We start from the raw sequence: 19,431 nt of genomic DNA, 5'->3' as shown, positions 1-19,431 counted from the left end.
CCACTGGCCGCGCCAGAGCACCAGAGACGTCGATCCATATTCCTGAGAATTTGCACACTTTTGCGATGTGCGCCTCCGACGACGTTACGAAGGGCGCTACGAATCTCACCGCTGCAACCACTGTTTCGAAAGACGGCGACGCCAACACGGTTCCGAAGGCGCCACTGCTTCGAACTCCGCAGGGAAGGTCACCAGCCGTTTGGTAGCATAGGTTTTTCAGCTCGCGACTGCTTCTGCGCACAGCTGATAGACGAGCGGACGAGACGGCGGTGAGTTAAACAAGGTTTATGTACAACATATATACAGAGGCGTTAGAAATTCGGCACTGGGGCCGACAGAGACGCGAAGAGCCAAGCTCTTCTCTCTAACACATAGCTCTACTCTCAAATGGGTCTGCTGTCGACGCGCCGCAGGGCTTCTTTTATATGCACCGGGTCCTACCCAAATGTCCAACCAGAAGCGCCGCTGGTCGTGAGGTCAGAATCCTCCAATGGGGTCGCCGCTGGGCCGCGTCATTCTTTCTCATCGAATCTGGAGATGCTGCGCTGCAGGTGGCTGCACCCAAGGACGAGTGACGTCGCCAGGCATTGCGTCACCCCCCCAGACAGGAAGATGCCGATTGCTTGCTCGACGGCTCGCTTGCTGAGGTGACTCACTGCACGTGGGCGACCGAAAGGCGCCGTCGCGTGTTGACGCCGTTGAGTTGTTCATCGCGTCAGGCGGGCTCACGTGCTGGCCTTGCCACAGATTTCTTTTTTTCCGAGGCATGAACGTTAGGCATGGACGTTTGCTGCGGACTCGCAGGCATAACAACACGCGTAGTTATTTATGAGGCAGGCGTAGTTCATTCCACGGTTGCTACACCAACAGATCGTCGTGCGACGGTAACAGGATTGCAGTGCGGATGCCAAGTCCCGCAAAAGAGCGTCATAGTCAAGCTGGAACACGCCGACAATAAAGCGAAGATGCGCAACAGGCGAATATGTCGTGTCTGTACGAGCCAGCAGTACAGCCGCGCAACACGCCGCAGCGCCCGAGGAGGCTGAAAGATGCTATGAGAGCGCGTCGTATATGCGCCGAATTACCATGTCTGGCCGTCGAGTCCTACGCCGTTGGAGCCAGTCCACGTTCTCATCGCTCAGTGTTTGGAGATCAAGCACAGACGCACGCTCGGTGTGGCGAGCAGCTTTTCTATGACTCTGACCGTGATCATGGAAGAAAGTGGAGACGGCGCGTGATTATCTGCGACCTATTAGTGTGTTTCGGCGGGGAAGACGATCGACGTTTTCAACGGTGGTGGTTGCTCCACCCTGCGGGTCTACGATACCAGCTGGTGTGAGGTAGCATTCGCGTCAAGCCAAGAGCTAGTTTCGAGGAATAGTAACTTCCCCAAAGATAGTCAAGGTGTTCAACGAAACGGACATAACGTGACCGTCGTGGTGACGGCGCCGTACCGAAGCCCGCTAGGCCGTCGAAGTTTAGATATGCAAGTGCCGAAAAAGGGTTACGGCAGGCTTTGTTCGAGATCAACGTGAAGCGCGTACGCCAATGAAGGAGTCGCAGCCCTGTTGATGAGCGATTACCACCGATATTGAAGGAAAGCAAGCGGCAGAAAAACGTGACAACTAAGTGAGAAAAGTAGGATTAACTGGTGATTAAAATACTGTTTAATGCAGCATCGTGTCGGAAAAGGCCAACATTGTGGGAAGTTGTGGCTTTCCGCAAGGTATCGAATACACCAAAAATAATCATTTTTGTGAAGTAGGACAACCCTGAACACGCCATTAGTCAGCTTTGTGTAGTTAAGCGAGGTGCCCGCTATACATATGTATACACTATACAATGGACACTTGGTTGATGCCGCTTGAGGTTGATGACGATGAATATTGAACATCTTGCAGTCAGTGGGTGCCCAGCATTAAAGCACATTTGTCACGCAATTAGCACTGCGTGGTGACATTTTGTTTTCTGTCCTGCTATATTACGTTAAGGCAACTCCTTGCCCGACAGAATGCCTGTTTGCAGACTTCTTGCAGACGATTTTCGAGCACCAGCGTACTTCTTCGGTCGAATGCTCAAGTACCCCGCTGAGCACCATGGTTCAAGTTCCATATTGTCATGGGTGTTTTCGTCTCGCTTATGCCTTTACCTCTATTAATTACGCCATGAAAGGCAGTTGTCCTTTGTACACGTTTTAGGATGGACGCGTCTCGTTCACTTGGAGGAAAGACAGTGAAAATGAAAGGAGTGCCAACACGCTTACGAAGCGCAAATTAGCCGTAGTGCGAAGACGACGTGAAGCCACTGTCGCAGAACGTGTAGCGGCCACTACAGCTTTTCACTTTTTGCGGCAGTGGAAGCATCCTGGGCATCGCATGACGATTGTATGTGAGGAGCACTAAGATCGAAGTGAAAACTTCGTGAATTCGAAATATTTCGTTAATTTGAAATATTTGTATGTAGAAAACTAATGCTTCGCTGCTGGCAACAGTACTCTGGAAAGTATCCGTGAAAGTACTACGCGTGCACCAACCGGGACAAAGAATGGAGACACACGGATAAGCGCAATCTGAAAACTGATTTATTTTTGAAAGAAGGCTATGCATTTCACCATGTATTGTAAAGAATTAGGGCGCACGCCTTAGCCTTGACGTACTGATATTTTTTTCAAACGCTGGGACAAAATAACGAGAGAAATAGCAGAAGATCTTTAAATTGTTTGACTGAAAAACTAGTGTGTCGGCCATACTTCGGTTGCTTTATTAGATAAGGAGATTTTGGTGCTGTCTGCGTATCTGTAATGACATTTTCTTTTTAACTGAGTACTTGTCTTTGATGTTTTTTTGTGTGTGAATGTGAGTGCAAACGCAATGATCTTGCGCATTGTATCTGGAGTGATTGTTATATGCGTGGATTGTGTGCTTGCTGGTGTAATCGCGCAGATCACATTGGGTTTTTAAGCAAACCTATTTTTTTTTGTTCGAAAATAAATCAGTTGTTAGATTAGACTTGTTCTCGTGTGTCCTCTCTTCATCCCCATTTGTTCCGTGCAAATTAATTCTATGAATTTGTTCCACCTAGGCCGGCTAGCAGTTTCACTGGAAAGTTTATTTAAAGCAAATGTGGATAACTGACGCGTTCACCCTTGAGGTTTTTGCTTCTGATAGCGTAATTAAATTTGACAGATTGAAACGGACAGCCTATTTAAGGAAAATGTATCAGTGTAAGGAAAAAATTCAAAAGACTGCGGAGGGCCTGAAGGTGATGATCACATTTAGCTTTATTTTTAAATTGGGAGGGGCATCAAGAGCACAAGTGCACTTGGGCATCAAGAGCGCAAGTGCACTTGATACACTTGCGCTCTTGATACCAAGTGTACTTGTGCTCTTGATTCAAAAGTGCACAAGTGCACTTTTCATCAAGAGCACAAGTGCTCTTGATGCGAAAGGCCACCCATGTAATTGTGTACCAGGTGTTGCCACATTTCAGTCGCTTGTCCTTGCGACTGCGTTATAGGTGCGCGTTTTTTTCCCTAAAACATTTTAAGCTGAAGATTCCGTCAGAATTGTCAGGAGGGTAGGTGGGAACGTTCTTTAAGCACGATTTGCTCATCTTAACATACGGACACATGAATATGTCAAGCCTGTGTTTACGTTCAGTTTGACTAATAAATGAATAAATAAATAGACTCTGAGAGCTATTCTCCATTTCCAAGCTGTTACATGCTACGCAGGCATCGCTGAAGATGCGGGCACATGCAGCCTAGAATTGAAAAGTTCGACAAGTACCATTTTCAAGTCATGCAGTAATATGAAAGCTGGTGCCTGTTTCCTCATTTGTTCTTGCCATATAGACTTGACGCTTTCGCGAGGCCGATCTTGAAGTCCAGCTGTAGAGCGTAGGCCTCCTGGTTGCTTTCTTCTTATGCCATCTAGGCACTAGAAAAGTCTTGCCGACGTAATTATTGGTCGCGTGCAGTCTCGAAGGAGTCACAGGTAAAGTGTAACATTCGTGGGCCATACTATACTTTATAAGCGCCTGCGAAGCTGGAAGGAACGTTTTTTTATGGAGCACAGGCTAGACAAAGAAAGAAAGGTTGATGCCGGCAGCCTGTTCCCGAATAAGTAGGTACTGGCTAATATACTAACGCGAAAGTCAGACGGACAAAACGCGGATGTAATAAAACAGCGAAATAAATGAGAGACTCCAGATTTTATACTTTTGGACGCATTTCAGTGAGGGCAAAATTAAGAAAATGTTTATGCACGCAAGTATGGTGATTTGGGTGCAGAGCAAAATATTCAATGCTTAGTCCCCCAGAGCAGTGCGCATCGTTAACATACCTTAGTTTGGGCAAATAAAATTGCGGCAGTTCTCACCTATATGTTTCTCTGTTAGCCGAAAACCCTGACAGTTGTGTTTGAGCAACAGTTGCAGATGAATATTCATATCTACGTTGTCTCTACGCAAGTTGGTTTTGTTGCCGCATTTCTCTGAGTAACAGCATTTATGTAAAAAATAGCGCGTTGGTTCTGTACAACTACATTTTTGTTTCACGTGTCACCTATTGTGACGTAGCTGAGCAAGGAGTCACACAAATGTAAACATTTTATTTGAACAATAAGCAGTGCATGAATGCAATAACTGTAGTAAAAGAGTCTCGTTAGCCTTCACGAGTTGGTAATATCTGATTGATGATTGATTTGTGGGGTTTAACGTCCCAAAACCACTATATGATTATGAGAGACGCCGTAGTGGAGGGATCCGGAAATTTCGACCACCTGGGGATCTTTAACATGCACCCAAATTTGAGTACACAGGCCTACAACATTTCCACCTGCATCGGAAATGCAGCCGCCACAGCCGGGATTTGATCCCGCGACCTGCGGGTCAGCAGCCGAGTACCTTAGCCACTAGACCACCGTGGCGGGGAGAGTTGGTAATATCTATATTTGCAGTTGTGTGTGTGATGTCTCAATATACGAGCAGCGCTCGAACAAATGATGTTCACAAAGACGTGACTTCCTGAAGTCAGGTTTAAAGGTCAGTGTGTGCCGAGCTTGAAGCCACAAATTTAGCACCTATTAACGGGAGGCGGTGGGGAAGCATAGCGACTAAAAACGCAGCTGCTCAGTCGCCGCCACTTATTCGATTATTTTCGCGCAGCAGCTGTGCGGTATAAAATAACTTGGAAGATCACGTCCGTAAACCACAGAAGATTTGTCGCGAAGCAAATATACATAGAAGTCATCAACTGTGGAAATCTGAGCACTTCTTTTCAGGGCTGTAATTGTTTTTTATTTAATATGGTAACATATACACCGTCCGAATGGGCATTATAAAAAAAAAAAGGGGGGGGGGGAGGAGGCTCGCTGTTGTGCAGTAAAAAAAGGCACACACTTCTGGGGCAAGGTGCCTTAATGTAGTGAATAAAATTATGTATTCATACGTAGACAAAAGTGGTTCTTAAATGGGAGGAAAAGCCTAAACGTGAACCCTACAAGTGTCTGAAGCTAAGTGCGAGACCTCATCAAGAGCTCACGAGGGAATGTGATAAGGAGTGATTAAAAGACAGAGAAAATTGTAAGACAGGAGCAGAGAGAGAGAAAAAAAGGGGAGTAATTATAACAAGCGATTAACACGCGATGCCATAAATTTAGGTGTGGTTTAGAAGAATAAATATGCTTATCGCTATGATTTGTTCCACAAAGCAGAAAACGACACAAACTCAGCATACAAGCTTAAAAGAGTAGGCTAATTTATTATTACACTTACCAGGCTGAAAATAGAAGTATATTGACAAAAATGTACCGGTGTATATGAAGGAATTAAAAGCACAACTGACAGCCTGAAGAGGATGATGCCAGGTTTTATTATTTTTTGTCAATAGATAAAACAGTGTAAGCGCACTTCATGCACAATGCCACCCATGCAGTCATGTCTGAGGTGTTGTCACACTTCAGTCGCCTATCTTTGTGACCACGTCGTAAATGCGCAGTTTAAGAAAAAATTTCAAAGCTGAAGATGCCTTCAGAACTGTCAGGAAGGCCCCATGAGGGACTTTCTTGAAACGTGTTTTGTCCGTCATAATGTATGGGCACACAGATCAGTCAATGCTATATTTTCGATATGTCCTACTTTGATAGCCATTCTGATAATCAACCATGCTTTACTTAACGTCGCCATCGCCAAAGATTCGTTCACGTGCGACCCAGGATTGAAACATTAGACAAATGTCGTGTTCCGGTCACGCACTAATATAAAAACATTTGCCTGCTTCATTTGTTCTTTTCATACCAGCTTGGTGCTTTGACGAGTGAGATCTTGAAGTCGGGCTGTAGAAGGTTTCCTTGAGATGCCGTCTAGGCACTAGGAATACCTTGTGGATGTGCCTAACTTTTGCGTGCTGTCTCGTAGCAATGACGCGTGTGGCGCAGGTTTCGTCCGCCATGTCATTGTCTTATCGGTGTATGCGAAGCAGGAAAGAACGCTTCTTCAAGGAGCGGGAGCTGACGAAAGAGAGAGAACGAAACTTGAGGTCAACATCCAATTCATGTATAAGTAGGTACTGGTTAATACTCTAATGCTAATATGAGACAAAAAAAAGCAAGGACGTTTTAAACCAGCGTGAAAAATGGAATATTCCGGATTTTAGATTCCCGAACGCATTTAAATGACGGTGAAAGAAAGAAGAATTCATACAGAATGACTAGTGTGCAGAATACACTTTATACGCACCATCCCCCACTGCAGTGCACAACGTTATCTTGTCTTAGTTTCGCAAGTACAATTATGGTAGTTTTCACAATATGATTTCTCGATTAGCCAACAACCCATAGAGATGTACTTGAGCGCCAGTCACCGATCAGTATTCTTATTCATGGCGTCACTACGCGAGTCGCTTTCGTGGCCGGTGTTCGTTGCGCAGCAACATTTCTGTGTCAGAACAGTGCATAGATTGCGTAACACAATATATTTCTTTTACGTGTCACCTATCGTAACTTAGCCGAGCAACAATAACACAAATGCAAATAAACATTTTCTGTAGCACAAATAACAACTGCATGCATGCAATGATTGCTATCAGCAAGCTTCATTTTCTATCAAGAGTCGGTGATATCTGACTACAACTGCGTATCTGAGGTGACATTATGCACACACAGCTGGAAAATTTTAATGTCGACATAGACTGGACCGTCTTTCAGTCACGTTTAAAATGCAACCAAGACTGAGCTTAGGGCCATGAATGAACATGAAGGAATGTGGGGGGGGGGGGGGTAGCAAGTAAGGATACATTTGTTGTTTCGCAATCATTTATCGGTATCTTTTAGAACAGCACTGGTCCCATAAATATTTGTCTATGAATGCACGCCTGTTAACGTCTCAAAATACGTCGTAAAATAAATATGCAATGAATAAATCGAATCTGAATATAGGAGCACATATGCTTTGAGTTTTTAATTATAATTCATGATTAATAATACATGCCACGCTAATAAATGAGGTAATACTTAAAAGAATAAATGTACTTATTTCACAGATGTGTTACCCAATGCAGAACAGATGGAGTAAATTCCGTATGAAAGCTAAAAAAAGGGAGTAATACTAGTTCAAAGCATTTGATTGAGCTGAAAGGAGAGTGGCTGAGAACTAGATTAGGATGAGGTCATTAGAAACATACCACTCTTTTTGTGTATCTCTCGTAGTGTGCGCCAACAGAAGTCTACCATAATTGTCCCTTCTCAGGTGTTGTTATAAAAAAATTGAAAAATATCTGGTCAAAAGCACGTTAGGCCCTAGATAATGAGAAGACCGCAGTTGAGAGCCCATATTCAAGTTTTATACAAGACGAGTTTTACTACCGTCCACCATTGTGTCAGAACGATAAAAAACTGTTTTGCCTCTCTGCGCATGGAGCCGGGCGGCTGTATATTGACCCGGTGGCGTTGTTATAAAACGCCACAGCACCTACGAGACCACAGAGGGTTCGAGTGAAGAAACGCACAGGTAGGGTCCCTTATATTGTTCTCTAAGACCACTCTGACATAATAGCTGTCTTCATTTCCTAACTATCGATGAACAAATCCTCCACCTCCTAATAATTTATGCGCCCAAAGTGCTCATGCACTGCCTCCGAGATCGCGGGCACTGCAAGGTTCCTGCATCTCAGTGGGTATTGCATTGCCTCTGTGATCGGCACACCTTTGACCGAAGAATGGTATCGTTTGACCACGTTGCCTCGCGAGATGACCTTTGAGAGGTCATAGTGACGTCATCTTGACGTCAGAAGCTTTTGCCGTTCCTGGGACTGTATGTTATAGGGTGACGTCATCACGCGGTGAGGATTTTCTGCATGGCTCATGATGACGCCGACTGCCATTTTTTGCGTTTGATGATGTACCTAAGGCGATTCATTAGGCGTCCTAACATGGCGATTCACGAGGATAGAATGTGGGTTTCGCTAACATACAACAGTAAAAGTTTTAAGTGCATAGTTAGGTGCAGTCGTCCAAAATGAATGGGAAAACAACTTAACGTGTCTTACCTTGGCTGCCCATGTCTGAACTCCGGTGTACCGGTGGCGGTTGTCCATATAACTGCCAAAATAGCTGGGCCGCAGTTCTCGTATCCTCATTTGATTGAAATAGAATTGTTCCACCAATATCTTGGCGACCCGCTGCATAAGCAGCATTCAGGTCTTCGTGGAATCCTGAGTGCAGTTCCACGCTTTCTCCGCACATAGCGACATGCAAGGAGGCCGTGAGGGCTAGCAGATCGTCGATCTCTCTGGCGTACACAGCTGCGAATCGCTGGCCCGGCCAGAGAACCAAGAACGTAGCTGATATCTGGGATTCCTGAGACATGTGATCTCGGCCGTACTCTATGAGGCAAGCGTAATGCGATCCGCGGTAATGCCACGCCCTCATCACGGTGTGAGGACAACGTATTCTCACTATATCAGCCAAGTAGACCAAAAGCCTAACGTTGTCGACCGTGAGTGCTCCGGCGCCGAAGCGAAGCAGTAGCCACGGGCAAAAACGTTGTGTCACCATGAGCCAGCAGTAGAGACTTCCGATACGATCCAGGAGCACTGGGACGCTGGGAAACCTTGACAGAGAGCGGCATATTTGCACGATGGCAGTGACCCGCCGCCAGTAAAAGAGCTGCTGAAGCCAATTCAATTGCATTCGGTGCAGGAGTTCGATATTTTCCGTAGAAGCTCGTGAGATGCGAGCGAACAGGTCTGCCATGAATCGCTCTACCATATCCTCGTAGCAGGCGGAGACTGGAATCTCTGAGCTAATGGGGCGTATTGGTCGGCCACGCGTCCAGCGGTAGCTTAATGTTAGGCCGGAAATAGCAGTTGCTGGCAGAGAGAAGGCCCACGAAGCAGGCAATGGGGGTGGTAGCTTGGCCAATCGCGACTGCGGTGTTAGCGGACGTAATTTAGCGCTCGCTTCGAACCAAGAAGTAGTCTCGAGGAGTGCTAAGATTTTCAAAGGTAGCTATAGTCGGGTACAACTTTAAAAGACAAGTGAAACCCCGCCCCAGATGAACGAAGCGCAGCAGTCAATTCGCTCCACGGCTTAAGAAATAGTCCCACGCGAAAAAAACTGTGATTGCTTCTAAAACACGTGTTTTTTTGTACAAGTAAGATTCGTGTATCGTGATGAGTGCTTCGGTAAAACTATAATGATGAAAATGCTACAGCACATACCGGATTGCACATGTCGACAAGCAACGTCCCTCACACATCATGCTCAATTTAAGAAGTGGCATAGAAGCACATTTCAGTGCTAGCATATCTGAATTGAAACACTATTGTTCCCTGATCATTCTGGGCGCGCTCGAAATGCTCATTCGGATAGCTAGACACACAGCTATCTTATCGCACTGCTGCCAACGATTGGTATCTTGCGCGATGAGCTGAAACAACGAAGGCAGCGTGTTCTCCGTCGGCGGGGTCGCCGGCCGTCCGGCTCATGACGTCACCTGAAGTGCGTGCCTACTGGTAGAGGCTTGTGGGCAGCCGCCTTTGAGGGGAAAATGCCGCTGCCTTCTAAAGTTGTATCCGACTGTAGTGTATTCGATGGCGTGATGTAAACAGATATAGTAACGTGACTGAAGCGGTGACCGTGCAACACCTATGCGAGGTGTTGTCGGCATGCAGATGTGCGAGGAATGGGAGAGAGCTGCGCGACACAGCCTTCGAGATTAAAATGAAGCGTGTCACATGATATTGTTCGCGGTCTGGGCGCTCTCAGTGCGCCATGTTCAACGATATCAAATTACGACCGATTGGAGAGTAGTAAAAAATTACGGTAGCCTTGCACTATTGGTATCAAGCCTGAACCAAGTGTGGAGGAGCTCGGCAGCCATCTTTGTCTGTCTTAGGTGTTTTCTTTCTTTCCTCCTCTCCTTCTTGTTTTGCAGTTATCCTGTGCTTTGGTATTTATACTTTTGATTTTGGTACTATTTTTTGACTTATTTTACCTTGTTCCCGGTTCCACCACCACTACAGTGACTGTATTTCTGTCGTGGTAAGGACGTCTAAAGCGAACCATGCGTATAGATGCGAAGCAGCAAGAGCTAACGCTTACGCTGGCGGCTGCGCTGATGCTCATCGCCACGTCGTGATGGAAAGAAACCTCGAGAGGCGCAAAACATGCAGTGACGAACCGCTATTTCCTACAGGAACATGCCAATCGCTGTCAATAGGCAATTACAGGCAGAAGAAAGCCTATTGGACACAGAGACCTGCAGCCCGTCTTTAATTAACCCGCATGCTGCGAATTTCTATTGTTCAATGACGCAAACGAAATCCCCGCGGAGATTTAACGATCCGTATCTCGCAAATTAAGAAGTTGCCGTGCTTTCCATCGTAAATCGAGCCAAAATGAATGGTGTAACAGAACAATAATGCCTTCAGTGGACTCCGAAGGTCTGGGCGATGTTTCTTTTTGTTGTAGAAAAAATTAACAATGTGCACGCTGATATAGTATGCTGTGCGCTCTGCTTTCGGCCACGGTATCCTCTGACAGTGGATTTCACGGTTAAAGCACTCTCTCGCGGTAACCGGTTGTGCGATGTGCATCATATTCTTTATTATTTTTTGGTGGGGAGCGCGGATATCAGTACTGCCGTTGAGATATCCGTGGGCATGGAATACTTGAAGGTCATGTTCACGGCTGCATACTTTCCGTGGCCACCTTGGGATGTCGCCACGTGCCCACCAGCCCACCCACTACAGCACTGAAAATAAGCCTTGCATTCGAAACAATAAGAATGTGCTCAAAGACATAACGTGCACTAAGACGTGCATCATTTGGCCTTTTTTTAATCCCTGTCTCCCGTAGCCTTCAATGCCCTAGCTTGTGTGATAGGAGAAAGTAGTCGCTTGATACGTAAGATAATGGCTGTAACTCCACTTGTGCCTCTTGCATACTAACACATTTTTTAGCAGTTGCTTCGTGAATCTACATGAACCTTTTGTGAAAAATTTTCATGATTACATGAAAAAAGCGTCGCAGGGCTCCTTTAAAAGCTTACGCGCCAGAGAAAAAAACAGCTTGCCACACAATCACTGATATTGCTTGCTTTATTCAATGTGCCACTTCAGTGTTATGACCAGCATTGTCCCCGCACGCATTTCTGTAAAAAAACAACAAACAAAGAATTTCTTGACATAAGCTTTTAAGGCTTCATTGAATGTTTATAGGTGCTTCTAAAACTAGAAAGTTTTTTTCTACGCATTGTGGGATTGATTCCTTCCACTTTCATATATTTACATGCTAGAAATATTATGCCCAAAACCGTACCCACCTTGCACAGGCAGTTTTATCCGCACATAAACGTAGCCTTAGTTTAGTATCTAACATTTTTATAGCTTCCATGCGCATTCCATTTTGAGCAATACCTCGAGCCGATTAACACCTATAACTATGTTCGACGTACATTTATCAAATAGATAAACGTTTACCTTAGCAGGATCAAGTGGGTCACAAGGTGTGTCGTCGTCGTCCTGAAGGACAAACGAGTACGCTTCGGTGTAGCAAGTAAACTTGCAGATTTCATACGTCTGTGTGGTAAGGAAGGAAGCAAACAGGAAGAGAGAATTCAAGGAATCGAAGCAGAAAACTTCGGGTTGGTAAGATATCAATAAAAACGAATGACAATGCGTAAGTCGACAGTGGTAATAACAAGCCTTACATTCCTAACATTCCAGAAGTCAGCTACGTGGATGCCCATGAGATAGGCGACAGTTTAATTTAGAGGTAACTTTTTCGAACTAAAATTTTTCCACGAGTGAGTTCTGTAGAATCCCGCAAGTGGCTTGAAGGGTTTAGAAAGGGAGAACTGACAATTACTCGTTCAGAACCAGTGGGTAGTCGTCAAGTTCCCCTTTCTTAAAAACATTCTAACTGAAGACTTGGGCTGTTTTTTTTCTGTCCTGGATCTATGAAAAAAGCCTTTCAATTTATTATGCTTAAACGTAATATATAAATCAAATATGCGCAAACACTCCATGCACCTAACAGGTTCGTCCAGAAGGCCAGCATGGGTCACCAACAACCCTGGTTCATTGTTTTTTGTTCCATTTCTTGTCCTTAATCATGAACCTTTTTTTTTGCAGACTCTTCATATTGCCACGGCGTCGCGACGTGGACGAAAGTAGGAGGCTGGATGTTCATACGAAAACTGCTTATTGGGCCACACTTGTGGACGGTACACGGAAAGTAAGATCACAGTAACGCAGCTGCACTAATGGCGGCGAACACAGCGTCGGCCGTCGATCAACTGACAAGCAGTGAAGTGCGTTGGCATTTATACACGTGCCGTCGATTATTATAGCGTTATCACTGGCCGTCACGTAGGTTCCAGGGCAATCTGTAATGTTCGCGAAGTGGGCGTAACCTTAACAAAAACAATCTCCTACAGTCCTGAAGCTTTCCGAACCCGGCAGGCGCGGTTTGAGCTGAAAATTACTGATGGTGCAACGGGGCGGTAAAACAACTTAGAAAAAATAATGTGGCAATATCTGCATTCAAAATGGTTGAAACCAGGTTGTTAAATTTTAGTCGTTTGATGGTTGTTAATATCAAAAATATTAAAAAAAGGAACCAATATTATGCTGTCGATAGCTATAGATGTCTCACTATGAGACAGGTATGTAAAGTTTTCATCTTGCTATCGCACATGACAGAATGAAGTGTGAATATTTATTATTAATACTTTAAATTTTCGCTCCAAAACCATAAAAATATGATGAGGGGTGCTGTAGTTCAGGGCACCGGGAATTTCGACAATCTAGGATTAATTAACCTGCCCTGACACCACACCAGCGAAAATGTGGCTGCGGCAGCCGGGTCCAAACCCGCTACCTTCAGGTCGGTATGAAGACTTAATAACATCCCAGAAGCGTTCAACAGCCCAACGAACTGGTTCTCTCAAAGTATAGAAACTGATTTCACTAGGTAGCGGTCAATCATTGAGGGGATCCACCCGATGGAGTCAATCTAGAAATTATGGAAAGAGTGACATAGGGACGTGCACAGCCACCTGTTGCGGCAGCCGGAGACGCGAGGCATGAAATACCAATTGGACAAATTGATCAGCGTTAAGTGAGTGGTTATAAAATCAATACCAATGATGACATTGTGTTGGAAAACATCGAGGACGGCGAAGAAAACGGAAGCATGGTGGCCGGCAACAGTATCGTGGGCAATGCATATTCCAAGCATTGATGTCCAGCTCCATTTGCCAATAGAACTGTACAGAACATAGCAGGCGTAAGAACTTCCTTTAGGCGTGATCAAAGCGTAGAACTCGTAACGAATATTTGGGCACCAGTGTCAACAAGAGCAGTAACGGTGAGACCATAAAGAAGGAGCCGAAGTAGATTACGTCTTGAAGTTGTGGTCGGCTGAGGGTTTTTGGTCCGAGTCGTCAGCGGAGTGCCACTTTCAGGAGCTACACTCGTCAGTTTTCCTGGGGATGGACAGAATAAGCTGGTAACGGAGAGCGGTGACACTGAGGGGAACGTGACTGGTGACTTTAAAGTGACGGTGAGCAGCTAAACTAGTTCCTCTGAGCGACGACGTAAGCATAGGACAGTTAAGAGCGTAGAGATGAATGACGAGGTCTAGGGTCCTGAAGGTGGTCATACGAAAAAGTGCGTTGTGAATAAAGTCTGCTTTCTTGCCGGCTGTCATTTGGAAAGCCTGGCCGGGAATACCATGTATTGCGACGAAGGCGGGAGATGTGCCCAACACGAGAGCAAGGGAAACGGATAGGTCGATGGTCTTGCGTGTGGAACTCAGATGAAATCCGGTAGCGTGGTGAAAACTGAGGAGCCGAAGCCGCAGCAGCAACGAGTGAAGTGGCGTGGTGGTCAGCGTTGTAGACGGGAGCACACATGTGGCTGCTTGACTGGTGAACTTGGACGCCAAAGTTGGCGAACTCTTGACGCACAATGGCTTGAATGAGGGAGATTTTTGCCCAGCTGTATTACGCAGGCGGCTGATGGGTAGCGGTTGTCATGACCGCCAGTTTCTGGCGAACAATACTTGCGATATTGGCGGATGGTGCGAGTAAATGGGGAGTCACAGGATCTTCACAAGCCCAAGCCGCAGTGGTGTTCGGAAGTCTTGGAAGCGGTAGGAAATTGACTTGCTTTTAGCCTGTTCTAAGCGTTGAAATTCGGTTATGATGGAGTCGACAATGATGCAGTTCTTATACACATGAACATGTTTAAAGCGTCGCCAGTTACGCTTTTCAACACGCTACATACCTTGTTCGCATCCGTCATGTCTTTGTCAGTCTGGCGGCATAGTGCTAGTACGTCTTGGATGTATGTGAGGTACGACTCCCTCGAGAATTGAACACGTGACCTAAGTTCGTGTCTGGCTGCCATCTGACGTGCAACTGACTGACTGAACAAGCCGCAAAGCTTCAGCATGCACACGCCCCAGCTGGTTAGTTGTACCTGATCCGTCTCATTCCAAACGGTTTTCACCACGCTACCGGATTTCATCTGAGTTCCACACGCAAGACCATCGACCTATCCGTTTCCCTTGCTCTCGTGTTGGGCACATCTCCCGCCTTCGTCGCAATACATGGTATTCCCGGCCAGGCTTTCCAACCCCTGATGATGCAAAGAATATTTAGCAACATGAGCGTCTTGTTCCATCTGGAGTTTTTGTGGGGGCCTTCGTACAATACGAGCCATTCTGGGACGTTCGGGTTCGTGCCGCAAACGTGCCAGGGTCAGGAAGATGAGATGATGTGTAGGGTGACTAACTGCGTTAGCTGTGCGTCGGTTTCTGGCATTCCAGCCGGACAAAGGTGGCGTCTGCTGCGGAGATGTAGAGCCGGGTTGTTTGAAGACCCAGCACCTCCACCAAAAAGATGGTACGGGTAAGATTTATTCGGTGACAGAGGATCTAGCTAATGCCGTGTAGCGCACACACTATTGCAGGCTGACAGGGCAGCTCGAGAGTTCAACCCACGACAACAAAGTTTCCGTCTTCCTTTGCGTGCTATTTCAGCGCCTGTTCCAGAGGGACAGTTCCACACACACGTCACTATTGCCACGCGCGTTTCTTATTTTCACTTTTGTTTGATTTGGTTTTCGCCCGCAAAGACTGGGTCAGAAATGCTCACCGCGAACTACGTCTCATTGTTCGAGAAGATTCGCGATCCTTGTAGATTATTTTGTTAAGATTGCGCACCAGACGCGAACACTGGAGGTTATGCTATAGGTCGCGCGATGGCAAGTCGTAAGGCTGAATTATTTGACAGCACTTGCATGTGCCGACGCGCTTCGTCGCTGGTCAGTTGATCGACGGCTATCTGTGCAAGTGTGTATCGCTGTAATCTGACCTTCCGTTTACCTGTCACAAACTTGGCCTAACAAAACAGTTTAATCTTGTATCTACAAAGTGCTTCCTTCTAACCCCGTCACAATACCGTGGCAATGTGATTTGAAACAAGTCGTTACGGACCTAATAAGCCCTTCAAATCTCGCCACCTGCATCGTAACTTCAAGGTGTGGTCACACTCAACACCAAATTGTCTCTCGATATCCCGTACAGCATTCGGAAAATCATGAGGGTATGTATTCGTATACCAGGAGTGTGTGAATCGCAGTTCTCAGCAAAAGTGGAAATTAGAAGTAATGCGCTAAGAATATATCGACAATATTATCCTCAGCCTTGCCGCGTCGCGGTGCGTTAGCGAATGTGCTTAAAAAGTTTACTGAATGTACATGCGGATGAATCCAGATATTATTTCTGGTAAATTACTGAAATACTACGTAAAAAATATCGCACCTCAGTGGCCACAAGCCTATCTCCCCTGGGCAAGTAGCCGCCGCACTTGTCAGCCCTTCGTTTAGCAAGGTGTTGGTCGACTGGCGTGGCAGGCACATGTGTGTCGGTGAACAAGCATTTGGCGTTTGGGGTGCTGCGGAAACGATGAATTATTGTTGCAGAACTATTCAATACTGTGGTGCTAGAAATCTGTTTATATATAGCTCTTTCAGTGTGTCCACTGTGCGATGACACCGTCACTCCCCAGAAAGAGTGGGCATATACAATGGCGCGAGATCGTCGAATCTATATCTATAGATAGATAGATAGATAGATAGATAGATAGATAGATAGATAGATAGATAGATAGATAGATAGATAGATAGACAGACAGACAGACAGACAGACAGACAGACAGACAGACAGAAGCGCCGTACCCCAGTGCTTTCCACAGCCCTTAGGTTTCGCTTCTATTTGCGAGCTCACACCATCAGCCACGTGGGTGCGTCTGCGCTCTTTAGCTTGACTCAATAGGCGTAGCCGTTTTTAATAAGATGTTATAGACTTTCTCAAGCTCGTCTCTTGAACCAATAGAGTTTTTACTTTATGTCGCGACGTAAGTCTTCAGTTGCCCTTTGGACTCGTCATGGGTGGGACGCCTTCCGTGTGTCCCAAAGAGGAACAGTGGCAGTCTGCTGAGCGAAGGCGTGACCGGAAACGCGAAGTGCGCGTCCCCGTCAAGCCAACGCCACCGACGATGATCTGAGAAAGGAAGTCAAACCAAGCGCCACCATGGCACGACTCCCCGCAACAATGCTTTCCCGGCTTCGCAGGTCTTCCCTTTTCATGAACAGTTGGAAGATCTCTAGCCTTTTCTTCTAATTTTTATACATATTTTTCTACCCACATACTCCATAGCTCATTTTACATGTGAAGCCTTTCTTAGCGCACTTTGGCGGCTTTGAATCTATCTATCTATCTATCTATCTATCTATCTATCTATCTATCTATCTATCTATCTATCTATCTATCTATCTATCTATCTATCTATCTATCTATCTATCTATCTATCTATCTATCTATCTACCTATCTATCTATCTATCTATCTATCTATCTATCTATCTGTCTATCTGTCTGTCTGTCTGTCTGTCTGTCTGTCTATCTATCTATCTATCTATCTATCTATCTATCTATCTATCTATCTATCTATCTATCTATCTATCTATCTATCTATCTATCTGTCTATCTGTCTGTCTGTCTGTCTGTCTGTCTGTCTGTCTGTCTGTCTGTCTGTCTGTCTGTCTGTCTGTCTGTCTGTCTGTCTATCTATCTATCTGTCTATCTATCTATCTATCTATCTATCTATCTATCTATCTATCTATCTATCTATCTATCTATCTATCTATCTATCTATCTATCTATCTATCTATCTATCTATCTATCTATCTATCTGTCTATCTATCTATCTGTCTATCTGTCTATCTGTCTATCTGTCTGTCTGTCTGTCTGTCTGTCTGTCTGTCTGTCTGTCTGTCTGTCTGTCTGTCTGTCTGGATAATGGTATCGATACCAAACTTGGTGTGGCATAACATGACTGTATGACGTACATATTTGACTAGTCATTACAGGAAAATCTTGACATGTATGTCAAGAATGTCATGATTTATATTTCATGGTCTTGCTGCTCTTGCGGTGGTTTCGTTCCCATGACTTCTTGCAAAACTGGTATGGTATCGCATGATTGCATGGCGAACACAAGCGACAGACCCTAACACAAAAATCATGACATGCGTGTCATGCAACAACATGACTACATGCCATGCTCATGATGCGCTCGCACCCATTTCGTTAGCGTCACATATACGAAATTTGATATTACGGCACGTGAATGGATGAGAAAGGTGTGTGACTTGTCAAACATGATAATCATAAGATTCGTGTAATGTAACACCGTGACTACATGCCACACTCATGATACGCTCGTGGCCGTTTCGCTAGCTTCACTTATACCAAATTTTGTATAATGGGATGTCAATAAATGACGAAGGTATGATACTTGTGCAAATATGACTAACATGACATACGTGTCATTTAACAACATAAGTACATGCCACGCTCATGATGCGTTCGCGGCACTTTCATTACCGTCACATGTACCAAATTTTGCAATAAGGTACGTGAATGGATGACATAGGTTAAACCCCGCACATTCAAACATGATAATCATGACATGCGTGTCATGGCGCTTGTATCCCCATGGGAATTAGGGGAAGTACAGGCTGTGGATAGGCTTCGCATCAATCACGTTCTTGAGATTCGTGACGCTTGTTTGGTGAGTGTAAAACCAAGTGATTTGAAGTTACGTTCAATTGAAACTAGCTTCATCTTTTTGTGCGCAAACTTTATTGCAAAAAATTTTTGTGACTAGGTGGTAGAAGTGAAACCTGGACAAATTTAACCACAAGGGTATGCATTGTTGTGCCATTGCGTTCCAAATTTGACATCAAAATGTATTGAAATATTTTTGCAACTTCAGAAAACAGACATTCTTGTTTTGAGCTCGATAGTACACAATATGTATTTATGGAAGTAACAGCACAGTATTAAGTGAGAAACATTTATTGTTTCGTCTGCTGCGATGCCAGGTGCGTCTGTTCGAGCGGTCTGCCCCCGACACACCTCACCTTTCTTTGGGGAAGTCGAGTCGGAAGAGCATGGTGGTGCGTTTCTTTCGCGTCGCCATCGCTTTGCAGTTAATTTCAACAAGTTTTGGCAAGACGCACTAACAACAAACGTGAACTCGATGTAATATCCCGCACTGGCTTGGGACGCTACTTCTATGCGCAGCGGTCAGTGGACGACGCTTCACTTAAATTGTCAAACACGACTTACACAGTTCCAGCTTTGCGGTAAATTGAGAGGTCTAGCAGTTTTCAGCTTCTTTGAAAAACAAAGGCGCAGCTTCAGTCCTTTGCACCCACCCCACTACCCACTCTACGCGACGAATGAAACGGAAACTGTAGAAAAAGATTCGTAGACAGTTCACTGGCTAACGCGATCCAATCCGAAGCCTGTGCTTCCCATAATTCTCATGAGGGTACACGATCGCAGCTCCAGATT

The 19,431-nt window shown here is 45.3% G+C and overlaps 2 protein-coding genes across 11 annotated transcripts in view; one reads left to right on the top strand and one right to left on the bottom strand.

The window, feature by feature from the left end:
* The window catches only part of LOC119187166 (uncharacterized), a 395,971-nt gene that overhangs the window by 103,567 nt on the left and 272,973 nt on the right, over nt 1-19,431 (top strand). The window lies entirely within an intron of this gene.
* LOC142769035 (snake venom metalloproteinase acutolysin-C-like) overlaps nt 5,850-19,431 on the bottom strand; it is a 40,273-nt gene continuing 26,691 nt past the window's right edge. For 4 of the 5 annotated variants that reach the window (XM_075871830.1, XM_075871833.1, XM_075871831.1 and 1 more), the window contains 3 exons: nt 16,332-16,464; nt 8,546-12,079; nt 5,850-6,509 (listed from right to left, as the gene is read on the bottom strand). In XM_075871830.1, the coding sequence (XP_075727945.1) occupies nt 11,882-12,079; nt 16,332-16,464 (331 nt within the window). In that variant the 3' untranslated portion in view covers nt 5,850-6,509; nt 8,546-11,881. The remainder of the gene's footprint in view (nt 6,510-8,545; nt 12,080-16,331; nt 16,465-19,431) is intronic. The other variant, XM_075871832.1, reaches the window with a different exon arrangement.

Source organism: Rhipicephalus microplus, chromosome 8 (assembly GCF_043290135.1).
Source record: "Rhipicephalus microplus isolate Deutch F79 chromosome 8, USDA_Rmic, whole genome shotgun sequence".
Lineage (NCBI taxonomy): Eukaryota > Metazoa > Arthropoda > Arachnida > Ixodida > Ixodidae > Rhipicephalus > Rhipicephalus microplus.
Note: the sequence above shows the minus strand (reverse complement) of the source record. Positions and strands in the feature narration are given on the sequence as shown.